Raw genomic sequence first — 18672 nt, 5'->3', positions numbered from 1 at the left:
ACCGTCCTAAATGGGGGCTGGTTGCCTGGTACCCAAAATGCAGTCACATGACATCTCTGTGTGTGTGTGTGTGCGTGCGTGCGTCAAATGGAACTTTGAAATTGGTCATAAGTACCTTTTTGGGGGGCTGGTTATAACTTCAACGGTTGCTAAGAAACCAGTCATAAGTCAAGGACTACCTATAAAGGACTTTAATGGCATTTGGAAAGCAGCCAGATTCTCACCGATTTTAAAATGGCCTAAAACTGAAAATGAACTTGGCAAAAATTTCCCTTGTATATATACCTGCCAAATTAAAAGATTCTTGTTGGCAACCACACCAATGTGTTGTCAATAATGAAAAATACAGACTGTGCTAAGAATTGTTGCAAGATAGCATGTGGTAGAAGTTCAGCTGCAAGATCTTGGTTAAACACACAGTGTGAACACAGCATTCCACTCAAAGTAGAAATGGAAGAAGATTGTGTGCACTGTGACAAAACACAGATCTCTTGCATATGGACCAATCCTAAGGGTGTGTGTGTGTGTGTGTGTGTGTGTGTGTGTGTGTGTAACGTATTCTATTAGGCAGCAGCTCTAAAGGCCAGTATCACCAATCAGTCAATCAATCAAATTTATATGGCAGTCTATCTTACAGAAAATGATTCTGAGTGATATACAACAGTCCAATAAGAGTATTTGGATTTGGATTTTATTGGGTTTGTATGCCGCCCTATTCCCGAGGGACTCAGGGCGGCTCACAATAAAAAAAGGGAAGGGATACAAAAAAAATAAAATAAATAAAACAAACAACAATTTAAAATTATACAACAGCAATAACAATAGATGTATAAAACAGTCATTATCTCAAAACATTATACTAATTTAAAAATTATTTAAAAAAAAAACCTTAAAAAGAAAACTAAAACAGAAAAAGAAAATAATAGAGGGATGTCAATAAGAACAGAGCCACCTCATGAGTTCACCCGTTCCTTGGGGTCCCAAGGGCTGCTGACATAATCAGGTCTTGAGGGACCTTTGAAATCTCAGAAGTGATGAGGTTTTCCTTCTCAGTATAAACAGGATAGGGATTTTGAAGGGGATGCAAGCATTGTATTTCAAGCATGAGCAATCTTAAGGTGCTGAGATGTGGCAGAATTGTGATAGAAAAAAAATCAAAATTCTGTAGGCAATGTAATTTCCTGTAACATTCTATGGAAGTGTAAGTTTGAACACCGATGTTGGAAAAATATTTTGAGAGTAGCTTGTAATAACCAAGGAAGCAAATCGATCATCAAATAAATCAACCCAGAGTTCTCACTCAAGACACCACAGGCTCAAATGATCATACTCTGAACAAGTATTGTGAAGAAGACTATAATGCTGGAAAAGGTAGAAGAGAGGAAGAAGAATACCGAAGTGGATGGACTCAGTTACAGTGGCAAGAGGTGCTCTGTTGGAAGACCTAAAATACCAGGTTAGGGATAGTTTGTCATGGAGAACATTTGTCCATGTGACTGCTGAGAAAGGGCATTGACCTAATGGCACATAATCAATCAATGCTGTGAATTGTATAAGATAATCCACAGAATATGTATACAGGTGACACATTAAAGAAACGCTATTTGTCAACAGAAAGAGGAATTATGATAGAAAGCATAGCAAATTGTGTTGGAAGCAAAGAGGAGTACTTGAAGTTGTTAAAGGGCAACAGATCTTCATTTCTGAATAAGGTAACCTATTAATTATCCTTTGAAAGTTGGGTGATTTATGAAATATTGACTATAAAGGCTGCACAGCTATTAGTAGGTTGTTCTTTGTTTCTTAAATATTTGAGAAATGCTTCTATTCTAAAAACAATAGTACAAATAATTCCACTCTGATTTCATTGAAAGAGAGGTATAGTGAAATATAGAAATTCTAAACCATTTCATGGATAAATGTCTCATATGACCATTATATCACTATTGATACTTCTTTTATTCACATAGTAAATGTTGCAAATGAAACTGCTTTTCTGAATTTATTTCAGAGCGGAAATGTAAAGAGTTCAGCCAAAATAGTGATGAAGCTGGATGTAAAGAAGAAAAAAAAACAAGCTAAAATATATACAAGCCTTACTGATTAATTGAGCTTGGTACTTAACAGTTAACATTTAAACACTGCTTAAAACCGTAGAACTTTTTTCTGCTAAATTTAGAATCCTTTCCATTGAGGTTTTTATCACAACTTGTGAAATACGTAAGTGTAAATAGAGAAGAAAGACTAAGCAAAAATGAGTAACATCTATTTTCTGATTTCATTATCGTATGTACGGGAACATTGAATAATGAAAGGGGAAAAAAGCATGCAGTAGGTGACAGTCAGGTGATTTTTAACAGTTTTATTGCAACAGCCACAACATGGATTTCATTGCAATTTAGGCCTGAGGCAGCATTTGCAAAAGATATAAAATGTAATACATAAATGGAATTAAATACTACAGTGGTTGGTGTAATAAGTACACAGGATATACAGCATACAGAAAACACATCTGAAGAATACATTGTTCAGTCCATTCCTCAGAACAAGGTTTTGCACCACATTTAGAAGTTGAGAACTGCAATCTTGTCATATGCAGAGAGATTTAAGATAGATTTCCTCATGAAGTTCATAATTTCATATTTCTAGGGGGATTTTTTGAGAGCCTGTTCTTTCGACAGGGTATAAATAAATCTCTTTTCCATCCTGTTAGCTTTGGACAACAATCAAGTCCATGGGTCAACTCTATGTGTCCCACCTGCTGTTACAATGTATTGATTGATTATGTGTCATTAAGGTATTGTGGACTCTTAGTGATCTCGTGTGTGTGTGTGTGTGTGTGTGTATGCACATACATATACATAAATATATAATTACAATATTTTAAATATCTGCTACCATCTTGTGATGGACAACAGCAAAAATCAATATAATCTCAATAGCACAAGGCCCAAACAATAGCTAAATTTCTGATTATAGTACTGACCAGGTTCCAGGAAAGATGGAGGAAGCAAATAACCACCCATCGGACCGGTTAATAAATAGAAATATAGCTCTGATGCTTAAATTCCTCCTGGAATTCACTCTCTGAGATTAAATATCAAATTAGGAAAGATCTTTACTAGTGACTTTAGCTCAGGATTTTGACAATATTGCTAATTCATATCCCCATGCATTTGCTTTGAAAAATTGAAGCTAACTAATATTTTACTCCTATCTTTGCTTAATTTGTAATCATATGTGGGACGGATTAAGAGAGGGTACGCAATCAGATGAAATGCCAATTTACAGGAAACCAGCTTTAAAAATATATTATGTATAATAGCTAAACTGAATCAACATTTTTAACATCCCTCTTTTAGCGTGAAGAAAACATATTAGTCACTAGGAATAAACCTTATGAAGCACATCAGCTAATGCCTTATGAAACCACAAAAATAACATGGATGAACATGTCCAGATAATGGCAGTACGGATATCACTAGACATAAATGAATTCTATCTCTGAGAGTAAGTCACTATTTGTTTCAAAAGTCAGAAAAATTAAGGTTTATGTTTGGTTATATTCAACAGGATCTTTTATCAAATCCCTCATTTCAATTGCACATGTTTAAGTAGTGTTAAATTATCCAACTTACCTGAACCAAAAATATTATAAGAAAATAAAAATTGGCTACTCTTCTAAACTGTTCAAATAAATTTTTGGGCACGAAATTCCACACAGTATACTGCAAGAGAAAAAAAAAGTTACATTTAAAAACTGAATTTCAACTTCAATCATTTTTGTAGAACTGTATTTTGCATTCAAAATTCTACAAGTTCTCTTTTAGAACATTCATATCAGCCAATTAAGTTCCATGTTTACCTTTGTGTGTTAAATTTGCAACACAATACTGGTATTCATAAAGAAGAATTACCTGACATCTGATATTGGGTTTTCTACAATGTAAGAGATTCATTTTGATTTTAATATAGGTTATCCTCAATTTACAACCACAATTGAGTCCAAAATTGCTAAGCAGGGCCATTGTTAAGAGAGTCATACCCCATTTGACCATTTTTGCCATGGTTGTTAAGTAGATCACTGCAGTTAAGTGACTTGTGCAGTCATTATCCGAACTTGGCTTCCCCCATTGACTTTGCTGGTCAGACACTCCCTAGGAAGGTTGCAAATGGCAATCCCAGAACCCCAGAATGCTGCATCCCCTGTAAATACATGCTGGTTGCAAAGCACTCAACATTTGATTGCATGACTGTGGGAATGCCGTAACAATCATAAATGGTTATAAGTCACTTTTTTTCATTGCCATTGTAACTTTGAATAGACATTAAATGCATGGACTATCTATAAAGCGAATTGTCTATGTAGAGTTCTTTAGCTTAAATGCACTGCAATTGCCTTCAAGAGTATTCCTCTACTACAAGCACAACGAGGTATGAAATATTGGCTGAACCAAGTGGTTGTTAAGCGAGATGCCACACAACCACTTCAATGAACAACTGCAATACCTACACCCCCATTTGTGGTCATTAATAGCAATAGCAATAGCAATAGCAATAGCAGTAGACTTATATACCGCTTCATAGGCCTTTCAGGCCTCTCTAAGCGGTTTACAGAGAGTCAGCATATTGCCCCCAACAATCTGGGTCCTCATTTTACCCACCTCGGAAGGATGGAAGGCTGAGTCAACCCTGAGCCGGTGAGATTTGAACCGCTGACCTGCTGATCTAGCAGTAGCCTGCAGTGCTGCATTTAACCACTGCGCCACCTTGGCTCTGAGTACTAGAGTACTTAAGCAGAGTACTAGAGAGGGAGAGCCCTGGCCTTCCAGATGTGGTGGGGTAGACAGAATGCCTGGGCCTCCCACTTTACCTAGGACAGGGTCGACAACCTTAAACACTCGAAAAGCCACTTGGACCCATTTCCCACAGAAAAGAAAACACCGGGAGCCACAAAACCCTTCCCGTGCCTGACTATTTCCTGAGCGGCCACAGAACTCGCATATGTAGTTGAATTAAACGTTCTGTTTTCTTCTGAAACTTTTCTTTTTTTGGATTTATCCATGGTTGGCCTACTGGGGGTCGAAAAGCTCAATAAAATCGCATGCCGGCTGGCAACATACATTGGCGGTTGTGATGCATATTTTGAGCAATAGGGAGCCGCAGCAGAGGGATGAAAGAGCCACATGAGGCATTAGAGCCACGGGTTGCTGATCCCTGACCTAGGAGTCCTGAGCCCTCTCCTTGCCCACACCATGGAAAGCAACTGTAAGAACACTGGCTACTGGAAATCCTTCAATGAAATAGACTTCAATCTGGCAAAAATGACAGCAAATGCCAGTGTTCTGGGCCTTTCAAAACACCGGTGTTTGCTAGCGCCAGAGGGGAAAACACCAGTGAACACTAATGCTGAGCTTTATTGAGATTAATTTGTGAACTTGTGTTACTAATTTTAATTGCTTTAACATTGTTATGCTCAATTTTATAAACAGCTAAATGTCTTTGTGGAACTGGTGGTGTTTAAACAATGTAAATTAATAAATAACCTTTGTTTATATTAATGGGGAGGTTAAAGTAATCCTCAATGTACAAGTGGTCATTTATTGACAGTTTGAAGTTATGACAGCCTTAGAAAAAGTGACTTAGGACTAGCCATCAAAATTATAATTACTGCACCATCCTGTGGTCACATGATCACAATCTAAGTGCTTAGCAACTGGGCCATCTTTGACAGCTGCAGCATCTTGCATGCAATGTGACGGCAATTCGCAACCTTCCCTGTCAAACCACACCTAGAACTGAAAATGGAAATCACCACATTGCTTTTGTGCAAGTTGCTTATAAAGGCTAAAAATATACTCACCTGAGACAGTTTTTAGAATTTTTTTTTAGTTAAGCAAGCTTTTGAACTGATGCATCACAAAAACAAATTCTGTAATGATATATAAATGAACTAGTTTAACAGTATGATTCATAAAATGCCCTAATCCTATTCAGATCCATATCTGAGAGTTGCTTTTTAAAAAATGCTGATATATCTCACTAAAATTTATCTTGAACTATTGCACTTTATAAAGCATATGTATAGGTGTTAAAATTTCCCATACCTTAGAGGAGATTATTCTGTTTTCTGCAAACTTCTGAGGAACATAATGGCCATGCTGGGGAAAACGATTTGCAATATAAATAGTTCGATTATCACTCTCATGTGGTGGGTCAAAACCCTGGGGGAAAAAAGACAAGAACATTATATTATAATACATTTTAAAACTTGATATTCTCACACTAATTCTGAAAAATAATGTCTCCTTATTCCGAATACATGTTCTTGGTGAAACAGATAAAAAACCAAATACAATATCTAAAAAGAAACAAAAAGTAATATTTATTTGTATCCTGCCTTTATTATTTTTTAGAAATAACTTAAGGTGATGATCATATGCAACACACTTTCCTCCTCCTATTTTTCCCACAACACCAACCCTGTGAAGCAGGTTAAGCTGAGGGAATAACTGGCCCAAAGTCACCTAGTTGGCTTTCATGGCTAAGGCAGGGCTAGAACTCATGGTCTCTTGCTTTCTAGCCTGGTGCTTTTAACCACGACGAGACCAAACTGACTATCCATCCATCCATCTCACCCAGCAGGGCCATCCATTGCAGCTGGAAATTATGCCCTCAAGTCACACTGCCTACTAGATTCTCAGGAAAACAAAGGCTCCCTCTGAAACCCGCTGGGAGCATTGGTCACCTGGGGTGGACTGAGCAAATCGGTACTCCATCCATGTAAGGGAAAGCAGAGGCAGCACCAGCATATTGAAAAGCAACCATAAAATGTTCTGACTTGGACTGAGGTTAATGTCCTCAACCTCCTATTATGTTGCCAATGCCCTGAGAGAAAAACAGAGTGTGACAACCTCCTGAGCCACCCCAGAGTCTATGCCACATGAAAGCAAGTTAAAATCTCCCAGAGTTGCTGTACCTTAAGACCCTACTGTAAGTGCAGTAATTGAGACAAGCAGCCCCATTAGGGATATTGCTGTACAGCAGGAAAACTGGCATAACAGCTAAAAATATGAATGGTCTTAGAACCCAACTTCACTGTAGACAGTCCAACATCTGCAAAGCAGAACCTCAGCCTTGCATCTGCCCTAAAACTGTGATAATTGGTGATAAACTAAAAACCCAATAAATATATGTCAAGTTGGGGTTTTGTAAATGACTACAGACTACACCAGAGCTTGGATTAAAACTTTACACAGCACTTTATTATAAACTCACACTCCCCCAATGTGAAGCTATTGCCTTGGCTGAGCAGGGTTAACTTTTTCCTCCTGGTCCTTATGGCTTGGCTTAGCCACATAAACAAGCCTTTGGAGATCAATCCTTACTGTTCTTGAAGTGTCAGATAGTCCTCGTTTCCATCCGAAGATTTTTGCACTCATTGGATATGCTGCCTCAGCGTGGCTACACCTTTTGTAAATACAGTCGCATAGCAAAGTCGCTGCCAAGTTCCTGGCTAGGTTTCAAGCTCTGTCCTAAAGAAATGTTGCTGTTGAGCACCCAAGTTGAGCTCCAGGCAGAGATCAAGCAGCGTTGACTACTTGCCGTGTCCTCCTGGCAGTTGATTAGCAACCCTATTTATAACCTGTAGTTGTTTCCCAGATGTCACTTCCCATGTCCTCATCTATGTGATGCATCTTCCTCTTCCTCCGCTTGTTATGTACTCTCTGGGTTTATTCCCCTTTTCTGGGCTGAGGGGCTGAGTGGAGTAAGGTGGGTTACCTGGTTACCTGTGGACATTGGCATGTCTTTGAAAGGGCCAGCATGTCACTCAATTAGCCAGCTGTGGAGGCTGTTGTGCCAGTCAAACAGCTTGGTGTGGCCAATGGACTAGCTGAAATATCATTGTGGGAGTCTGTAGGGGAAAATCTCTGCTGGTCAGTCTGCCTTGCTAAGCAGGCTGGTGGGGAGTGCTTCTCCCTCAGGTTTCCTGGTAGAGCCAGACCCTCATAACTCTTTTGATATGGGCAAGAGGACGAGCTGAATCTAGCCTTGGAATGGAGTGCCTGTTTCTGCCTGCCAGGGTTACTCCCATCAGTATTTTCCAAGGTGCAGCTACTCTCCCCCCCCTCCCATAGCATATCTCAGAGATGGGAACACTCACATCTGGAGGTCATCCAGATCTCGGATGAAGGGAGCCTTGCTATGGAACCTCTTGGCATTTAATAGCAGGGGATACTTTGTGGAAGTACTTGATGGAAGATAAGGTATGCTGTTATTAGGTGAAATTAGTCCCTGGCAAACAGCTCATCTTGAAACAAAACTGCTGGTTTCCCCTCAAGGCTCATGAGGGGTAGGAACCATGGGAAATGGTGCAGGCAGTATGTGATAAAAGGGAAGCTAAACGAAAGAAAATGCTTGTGTAAAATTGAAATTAACAGCTGGAGTAATAGTCTGTCTAATGCAGAGTACATAAAAGGAACTAAAAACAGGACTTTCAGATCTCTTGCTCAAACCTGACACTTCTGAGAAAATACCACCAAGCTACCAACACTATAGAACTTCCTAGTCCTGTCTTTTTCAAAAGAACTTTTAGTACCTGATAGTAAAAGGAAGGAGGTAGGAGAAAACCATCCAAAAAGGTGATCTTCTTGCTTGTTTTGGTTTGTAGTTTATTTATAGGCCGCCCTTTTCCCTGAGGGGACTCAGGGCGGCTTACAATCAAAAAAGGAAGGGGAGTGTAGGACAATACAAAAAAAGAAATGTGCACAAAGTAAATTAGACAATAAAACTCAACATTCACTCAGCATTCGGGAGGGGCGAAATAAGATTATCCCCAGGCCTGACGGGTTAGCCAGTTCTTGAGGGCTGTACGGAAGGCCTGGACGGTGGTGAGGGTACGAATCTCCACGGGGAGATTGTTCCATAGTGTCGGAGCCGCAACAGAGAAGGCTCTCCTCCGAGTAGTCGCCAGTCGGCACTGACTGGCGGATGGAATACGGAGGAGGCCAACTCTATGCGATCTGATGGGGCGCAGGGAGGTAATTGGCAGAAGGCGGTCTCTCAAATAGCCAGATCCACTACCATGGAGCACTTTATAGGTGGTGAGTAAGACCTTGAAGTGCACCCGGGGACCAACAGGTAGCCAGTGCAGCTCACGGAGGATCGGTGTTATGTGGGCGAACCGTGGTGCGCCCACGATCACTCACGCGGCCGCATTCTGGACTAGCTGAAGTCTTCGGATGCTCTTCAAGGGCAGCCCCATGTAGAGCACATTACAGTATTCTAGCCTAGAGATCACAAGGGCTCGAGTGACTGTTGTGAGGGCCTCCCGATTCAGGTAGGGCCGCAACTGGCGCACCAGGCGAACCTGGGCAAATGCCCCCCTGGTCACAGCTGAGAGATGGTGGTCAAAAGTTAGCTGTGAATCCAGGAGGACTCCCAATATATTATACATAAGGGCCAAAGTATTATTCTCTTTGCAGTGCACATAAAAGAAGAAACTGTGACCAACTGGTTTGGGAATCTTCTGTTGCTAGGACCCCCAACTATGTGGGCAGGGTTACCAGCGTGACTGTAAATATGTGCCTTGGTGTTTCCCAAGCTCCCTGCCCCATCTGAATCTACAAAAATAAATAAAATGAGGAACTGTCATCTAGTGACAATTTAAAGACCAAAGTGAAGTCCAAGAATGGTTCTTTATATCAAACAGCTCTTATAAACTTTCCTAAAAAATAAAAACAATTGTAATGATTGTATGGTGACAAGGAGGGGTGGTGGGTAGCATTAAGATAAATCTGTATGGTACTTTATAATGTTTTTATTTATTTATTAGTAAACTTCTATGGCTCCCTGCTGCTCCCAAAATAATGAAAAAACATAAAACCACAACAACTTCCAGTGCCCCAAAGATAATAGGCTACCACAAAAATAGCATTCTACTTTATAAGGCCCCAGATTCACTGTAGCCCAGCACTTGGGCTTTATATGGGGTTAACAACCAAAAATTAAAAGATATTGACTGCAATCCAAGTTCTCCTTTTCCTCAAGTTCTCCAATGGAAGAATTGGATTTGGCAGAGAAACACACCCCAAACAGCCAAAAAATAAAGAAAGTCATATTTTCACTATGCTTCAAAATCTCATGATTTCCAACTTTCTTATAAGATGGAGCCAAATATCAAAATAACTTCACTCATCTGACCAAGAGCTCATTGTTTGAGCAGCATTGTGCAATTTAACTCATATAAAACTCATGCAAAGCTTTGCCCATATTATTTTATAGAACTTTCCCAATCAATAACTCCCGATTGTTTCACCAGCAACACTGTTAGTCCTAAAGAACATCAATGGAGGCTGAAGCACATTTCTCCCCTCTCCAGCAAATGTAGTTGCTTAACAACAGATTAAGTAGATACTGTTGTCATCAACCCTCAAGTCTGCTGCCCATACATTTGCACAAAGCTAAAAGAAATATCCAAGGTAGGGATTTATAGGCATCAATACTAAGGAAGGTGCTCCCCCCCCCCCAGTGAAAGTGGAAAGTAGCAGTGAAAATCTAGCTGAAGTGAAAGTGGGAAGAAGTGCCAGAGAAGGATCAAATTTTCCTCTTTCCAAACCCTGCATATTTTCCCAACGTGATGATACTTTCTGCAGAATTAAGCACTCACTGCCTTCTGTATAATCTGATCCAATGACATCTAAATTGCAGTTAAAGTAGACTTCTTCAATGGGGTAAAAGCCAAGAATACAGAGACATTGATAAAATCAAAAGTCTGTACTGACGCCACTGAGTCCAACCTTTCCCCTAAGTGCTGCAATACAAATTAACATTAATTACAAATGAGCTTTTAATTCATTTGTAATTAAATGTAATGTAATTGTTACATGGTGAACTGAAACAAGTTAAATTTCCTTAGATTTATAGTTAGATACAGAGTATTAGGGATGCGGGGCTTAGTAGCTAAGACGCTGAGCTTGTTGATCAGAAAGGTTGGCAGTTTGGTGGTTCGAATCCCTAGCGCTGTGTAACAGAGTGAGCTCCCATTACTTGCCTCAGCTTCTGCCAACCTAGCAGTTTGAAAGCATATAAAAATGCAAGTAGAAAAATAGGAAAATTGGTGGGAAGGTAACAGCGTTTCGTGCGCCTTCACCGTTGAGTCATGCCGGCCACATGACCACGGAGATGTCTTCTGACAGCGCTGGCTCTTTGGCTTTGAAACAGAGATGAGCACCGCCCCCTAGAGTCAGGAACGACTAGCACATATGTGCCAGGGGAACTTTTACCTTTACAGAATATTTGGGATCCAAGTGCTGAACAGCACAGACTGTAATAACTTCTCTAAACTTTCTATAACTGAGTAATGAATAAATTGAACACCTAACGAGGCACAAATGGCTCCTATTATCCTAGTTTAGACACATTATGCAAAGGCCCAGATCTTTGGAAAAGGTTCTGATGCTGGGAAAGGTGGACGAAAAGGGAAGACTATAACCAGGAGCAAGGTGCATGTATTCAATTACAATGGTAGTCAGTGCATTACTGGGAGATTTGGGGTGGGGCAAGTTAGGGATACAGATAGTCCTCAATTTACAACCACAATGAAGAACAGAATTTTGGAGCCAAGCAAGGTGGTTAATTGAGACACATCTAATTGTATAACCTTTTGTCAGTCATTAAGTAAATCACTGCAATTAAGCAAATCATGTGATCGTTAAAGAAATCTGACTTTCTCTTTGCTTGTCAGAAGCTGGTTGGGAAGATCACAAATAATGATCACATGATCTGGGACATGCAACTGTTGTATAGTGCCTGAATTTTGATCATATGAGCATGCAGATGCTATGATGGTTATAAGCATAAGGACAGTTCATAAATCACTTTTTTTCAGCACTGTTGTAAATTCTATCAGTTGCTAAATGAATGGCTGTAAATCAAAGTCTACATGTAGATTATCCTAGAGAAAATCTACCTGTATGGTTGCTAAGAGTATAAAATGACTTGATGGCATATCATCCATCAATTAATCAACACCACCATCAGTGCAAAGAAAGTTGCAGTGCACAGAACTGAAGAAAACTGAAATTATATTTCCAATTGAGACTCCCAGAGATTCAAACATTCTTGGCCCATCAGACAAATAGAACTAGTAATAAAACTAGCAGTATTTTAACTGGAAGATATATGCTGTTATTATCTTTATTGGCTGGATTCTCACAGTACACTAATTCAGTGTTTTTTTGTTTCATTGTTTTTCTTTAAATCTTAAAGAAGCTCAGCTAATGACAGTTTTCCATGTATGAAAATAATCCATGATAATGTTACATGGGTGCTATTATTTCAAATGAGCTGACCTCACTTAGACTGAACGTAATCTGTACTGGTTCCAGCTCTGCTTTAGAGGCATTAGTTCTGGAAACCAGTAATCTAAAGAACATCAGTCTGGGAGCTGGTTTAGCCTGGTCAACAAGAGAACATCTAGTAAGCAGAATCAAGTCGACCTACAGATATAATACAAATAAGCTATGCGGATGTTGAGTGACATAACCTGGATTACTCTAATAAAGAAAGCAACTATTAGTCTAATTGGCATATGGTCATGCACAAGTAGAGCATAATTAACATTTTTTTTCTCTTGTGATCTTTATAGTAAGTTCATAACATAATAGGGATTTGGGGAAATCTGCTAGTAGCAGAAACAACTGCTTAAATCAGATGCCGCAATTAGATTTCATATAATCTACTCATTAAAACAGAAGTTTTTGTGTCTTATCTGACAGATAGTTTTCTTTTTAAAAGTTTTTAAAGTAAGAGAGAGACAACAGACTGCAGACAACAGTAAGATGCTTACTCTACAAGTACAGTTCTGCCTAAAATCTGCTGGGCTTCATATTTCAGCCTCAAGGACATAAGGAAAGGGATCTTTATTTATCTTCCTCACTTTCAGCAGAAAAACATGATCTCATTCTTTTGTTTTACTCAAGGAGAGCCTTCTGTCAAATAAACCAGAAATTAAGCAAAGTGAATGAAAGCACTGGGTGGGGGGATAATTTAATTATAACTAGGCTAGTTCATATGTCAATCAACCCCCTTTCAATCGTAAAAGCTTTTTATTTTTTAAAATGATAGCTTGAAAAAACAATTTTAGTGGGGAAAAAGGCAAAATTGTCCTTATTGCTTATTTTCCCCAAATGCTTTGTCAAATCAATTCCAGATAGTGTTATTTGCTGGCCCTTACAGGCCTTATATACAAGCAGTTAAAAAGGCAGAGTTACAGAAAGAAAGTTAATCAGAGGTACAAATTCAAAATCAGATATAATGGCCAAAAGTAGATAATAGGTTATTAACCGAAGATATGGATGAGATGCTCATTCCTTTTCAAATGTTCCAAAAGCCCTTTTTACTAGAACTCAAGACTTGTTAGTCTTACTAACCTGTTAGTCTCAGTATCCATAATTACAGTCTCACTATTACCATCCTGCCATAAAAACCAAGTAGAATGATATTGAGCAAAACTGATTTTTATCTGTAGGCATAGCTAATGAAAAGAACAAAGTATAAAGTTAAACGAGAAACTCTCCTCAGCACTTTTGAATTCATGAATCCCCGATTTTGTTTTAGAGAGCTCTTCACATTCATAAAGAAATGTATTTGTAAATATAATGAACTCTTGAAAATAAAAGCTTGCTTCTTCATGTTACAAAAAACTAATCTACCTTTCTCATATGTGTGCATTTGGCAAAAATAAAAGTGAAATGTTGCTTTGTTACAGCATCTGAAATGTTGTGACATGCTTTACACATTTGTCACACATTTACACATTCACCTCATTTGTGTTTTCCTCTGGACTTGTCAAATTGCAGCCCTAACAAACCAGTCAGAACAGCCTTCTACCTGCTTTATTTGGAGAAAACGCAGCAGAGATTCATCAATCAAGCAGCCGTTCTTAATTCCATCTGGCCTGCAAAGATAGATGGGGTGGCAATGGGGTTGCCAATGAAGGGGCGTCCTAATGGGAGGGCAGGGCCCTTTCTCTTGACCCTGAGGAAAAGGATTCAAGGTTCTTAAGAAAGGATTAGAATGTGCCAGGATAAATGGGAGAAGGGGTTTGTATACATGTTTCAGAAACAGGAGATACAGGATCTGGGGCAACTCTTAAGAACTGGGTTACCTCATCATTCTGGCACAGACCCATGTAGTTTTACCAGTTTGTCCACTGGTACTGTTCCTGAATGCCTTACATCAATGATCTCATTGAGAACATGGGTTGGCTTATGACACTGAATTGTGGGCAGAAGAAATGGACAGTCCCAGTTATAACCAGATCATTGGCCATGAGGTATGCTTTATAGCAGGAGTCTCCAAACTTGACAATTTTAAGATTTGGGGACTTCAACTTTCAGAATTCCCCAGCCAGTACGTATAGGATTAAGGTAGATCACTGAGCTCTGCTGAAAGTGGGAGGGGGAATTCAGCCGTCTGCATGAATTATATTTTTCTTACTGGGAAACTGGCGAGAAATTATTTTTATTTTTTAATTTACACGTGTGAACCTTTTCTTTATGCTGGGTTAGAAGAACAGGTAAGATTTTTGGTGTACCACCAGTTTTACTGTCCAACAACCTTCATGGCAGTATTAAGAATTAAGGAGAATATTTGTAGCTCAGGATTTAAATAAGGGGGGTTTGGTGGTCTCTGAACTTGGTTTCTTTGGAGATGCTTCATTACCCAAATCAGGTAACATCAGCATTGATGATCTTACCTACTTTGGGTAATGAAATGTCTCCAAGAAAACCAAGCTCAGAGAGCGCCAAAGATCCCTCAATATTAAGCAGCTTTGGAGTTTGTTTCTGGGAGACCGTGGAAATGGACTATCTCAGGATTTCATGATTATGTTAACTGTGGGATCGCCTGTTGCTCTTCCCGGTTCCGGCGCCAGCCAGCTGGTTGTCACATGCGCGGGAAACCAGAAGACCAGGTGATCGGGGTACATGCACATGTCGGAAACTGGAAGATCAGCTTCCTGGTGCGTGCATGCTGGGGAGCTGCTCTTCTGGTTTCTGGTGCTTCCCCGGACGCATGTGCGCATTCCCATTTCAGCACTCAGTGGTGAAAAGGTTCGCCAAAACACTGATCTAGAGGTTATTTTTCCTAAACGGCAGGACAATGAAATGATGACCGAAGTAGGGAGATAATGGCTGGATCATGTCCTTGAACATTTTGGCTTGACTGCCCCTCCCCTTTAGAGGAGTGGGAGACTAAAGAAAGGTTGTCTCCTGAAATTTGTGGAACTAGACCAGTTACTGAATGCTTTGAGGATTTGATGGATATATTACCGTTGCTCCTATTGAAACTCTAGCCTTGCCATGGAACAGTGAGATGGCCGGGTTTACACCCGAGAGTTCTCTCCACTTGCATTGATTTACCAAGCAGCACAGGAAAATGAAATGCCGGGTGCCAAGATGTGGCAATTTCAGAAGAAGAGAGACCTTTTTTGGGGGGTTGCCGCCAGTCATGTCCTCAATGAACCAATAGCAGAGTTCCGTTGAGTACTTACTGTAAAAACCCACCTAGTGTAGGTGTGACAGTTCAGTTGGGCCCCAGTTTGAAGAAGTGATGCAATGCGCTTGCATTTGCAGGATTTTAGAAAACAAGCTAAATACATGTTTATTTACTTCAGCATGTCCTGAAATAGGAATGGCCTTATTAAATTTTACTCTAAATATTTTTATAATTTTTGAAAGAGTAACAGAATAACAGAGTTGGGGGGGACATTGGAGGTCTTCTAGTCCAATGCCATGCTCAAGCAGGAAACTCTACAATTTCAGACAAATGATTGTCCAATCTCTTCTTGAAAACCTCCAGTTTTGGAACATCCACAACTTCTGGAGGCAAGACGTTCCAATGTTTAATGGTTCTAAATTGTGAGAAGTTTCTCCTTAGTGCTAGGTCAATTTTCTGCTTTATTAGTTTCCATCCATTGCTTCTTGTTCTGCTTTCAGGTGCTTTGGAGAATAGGCTGGCCTCCTCTTCTTTGTGGCAGCCCCTGAGATATTGGAAGACTGCTATCTTTTCATAAAACTAAACATACCCAATTCCAGCAACTCTTCTTTATACATTTTAGCTTCTAGTCCCCTAATCATCTTTTTTGCTCTTCTCTGCACTCTATCTAGACTCTCAACATCTTTTTTAATATTGTAGCAACCAAAACTGGATGCAATATTACCAAGCCATTACAAAGTGGTATTAACACTTCACGTGATCTTGATTCTTGATTCTAGTTCTCTGTGAATGCAGCCTAGGATTCCGTTGGCATTATTAAGAATATTATTAAAAAAACATTAATGTTTAACCTTACTGTTGGAAATTCTAATGTTATTTCAATTGAAATGTTATTGTTAGAAGCTGTAAATAGTATCATGGTGATAGGAATATTAATAGAAAGCATAACATGTTAGTGCTTAATTTTTAGAAGTTATATTTATTCTGATATATATATTTTTTCTCAACCTCCAAAGAGCTTATTCTGAAAATGAGCTGGATCACATCGGAAAAAGTTTGCCTATGAGAAAATTTAAGATGCAAAGTTTTTGATCCACAAGATGATTGTACTCTGCAAAGCTCTAAACAAACACTTTGCCTTTCAACTTGACTGAAATAAAATGCCAAGCATGCATTTTGAAAGATAATAAACTGAACCACACCCAGGTATCTGGATAGCTCTAAATGATATTTTGAAGGAGCACAGGATCAACAGCTGGAAGTCACCCAAAACCTAGAATAAATTATTACCAAAAGTGTACATCTTCAGTTGCAGTATTTAGGTGCTAAATTTTGGGATGTCTAGAAAATTGATGATCTTGATAAATTTACCTAAAGTCCAAAAGTTAGCACCAGGTGGAATAGCAGCTTTAGTTTCAGCTTCACATTACACAGTATAAGTGATATAACAGAGGACATCCGCCTGGACACATTCCCAAAGCCCAGATGGAGCCAAATCCACTGAGAATGCTTCTGGATAAATTATTAGGTGTGCATTTTTATACTGAAACTCATCAAATAAATCCTGTAAATAATTGATTTTATCTAGGCTGCAAATTCCTAATTAATGATATTGTCTCACAGATCAAATATGAACTTTTTTTTTCATTGTAGAACTGGCACTTAGTGTTAGCTATCCTGGGACTGCAGAGCTGAAGGGGTGGCTGGACGTTTATGCAAGGGTCATTGTTTTTTCAAATATACTGTATTTTTTGGTGTATAAGACGCACTCCCCCCACCCCAAATTGGGAGGAAATATCTATGCATCTTATAGAGCAAATATTGAAGGCCCCCCACCCTGCCTCCCAGCAATTTGCCTCATTTGCAGCAAGCAGAAAACAGTCTTGTCAGCTTCAGCACAACATGATTTAGCACGAACAGCTGATTGGCGGTTGGATCTGCCTCCCGGAATACTGCCTATCAGCTGTTCCAGGCTGCGGGGATCGCAGCCACTTCTCGATGCCTCTGTGAGCCCCGTTTTCAGCTTCCGTGCATCCCATTTTTGGTCAGTTCCAGGTGATGGGGATAAGTGGCAGTGGTGATCCCCGCTGCCCGGAATAGCGGATAGGCAGTATTCTGGGAGGCAGATCCAACTGCCAATTAGCTGCTCATGCTAAACCAGGCTGTGCTGAATCTGATCATGCTGCTTGCTGCAAGGAGGCAAATTGCTGGGATGCAGAGGCAGATTTTCTTTCTTGCTTTCCTCCCCAAAAGCTAGGCGTGTCTTATAGCTCGAAAAATACGGTACATCTTTGCCTTGTTGTGTGAACCAAAATATGGAGAATATCTAATGTTGCTATCCCTGTTGTACTAAAGAATCTAGTTCTGGGCTATCCAGAAAGATGGCAATAAGCAAAGTTTTCTAAAATAATGTCCACTACAGCAGCTGGTAGGCACAAGAAGGTGGCAAATAACATGGAGATAGATTTGAGACTGATTGTCTGGAACACAATCCAAGCAAAGACTCCACTTTTGCGTCAGTGTGGCATAATGGTGAAGGTATTTGAAAAAGACAAGGGACTCCCAGACTCAGGACTACTCTCAACCACAGCAGCTCCCTGGGGGATTTGTATCATTCTTTATTATCCTATCTCATGGGAGAAAGGATAATGGTGAGCACCAGATATAAGGAAATCTTTATATCAATAACAATATGGTGATACTAAAACTTTATCTGTTTGTCTATTGGCACCCTCAAATTACCCTCAAACAGTGCATTATATCACAACAATTTTTGAATCAAGGTCTCTTGAAACCTACTAAGTTAAAGGACACATAAAAACCTGGGTTTCATTCACAAGATGGAATCACAAGTCAATGGGGAAGCCTGCAGGAAGTTAGAAGTCACTTCTTGCTCTCATTGCTTTTTTGCTCACCCTTGAGCATTCCGTTTGTTACTTAATAAATACTTATTATTGAAGTTCCTTTGCAACTGCAATTATTTTTCTATTTGATATACGCTCTTCTTAGATTACCACACGACCATCCAGTACCAGGGTTAAAAAAATATGTTCGGCTTAAAATGTAATGTTCATTCTGGTCACATCAAACAGCATTACTTCGTTCTGTCAAAGAAGGTCCCAATGGGTCATAGGGTTGTCTAGTCGGATGCAAAAATAATTTCCCTTTAGG

The 18672-nt window shown here is 39.6% G+C and overlaps 1 protein-coding gene across 2 annotated transcripts in view; it reads right to left on the bottom strand.

Moving 5' to 3' along the window:
* The window catches only part of ATP11B (ATPase phospholipid transporting 11B (putative)), a 95593-nt gene that overhangs the window by 61200 nt on the left and 15721 nt on the right, over positions 1-18672 (bottom strand). For both annotated transcript variants that reach the window (XM_032225031.1, XM_032225030.1), the window contains exons 2-3: positions 6108-6224; positions 3639-3728 (exon numbers count right to left, since the gene is read on the bottom strand). In XM_032225031.1, the coding sequence (XP_032080922.1) occupies positions 3639-3728; positions 6108-6224 (207 nt within the window). The remainder of the gene's footprint in view (positions 1-3638; positions 3729-6107; positions 6225-18672) is intronic.

The sequence above is a fragment of the Thamnophis elegans genome, chromosome 10 (genome assembly GCF_009769535.1).
Source record: "Thamnophis elegans isolate rThaEle1 chromosome 10, rThaEle1.pri, whole genome shotgun sequence".
In the NCBI taxonomy this organism is placed as follows: Eukaryota; Metazoa; Chordata; class Lepidosauria; order Squamata; family Colubridae; genus Thamnophis; species Thamnophis elegans.
This window is presented reverse-complemented; position numbering and strand designations above follow the sequence as displayed.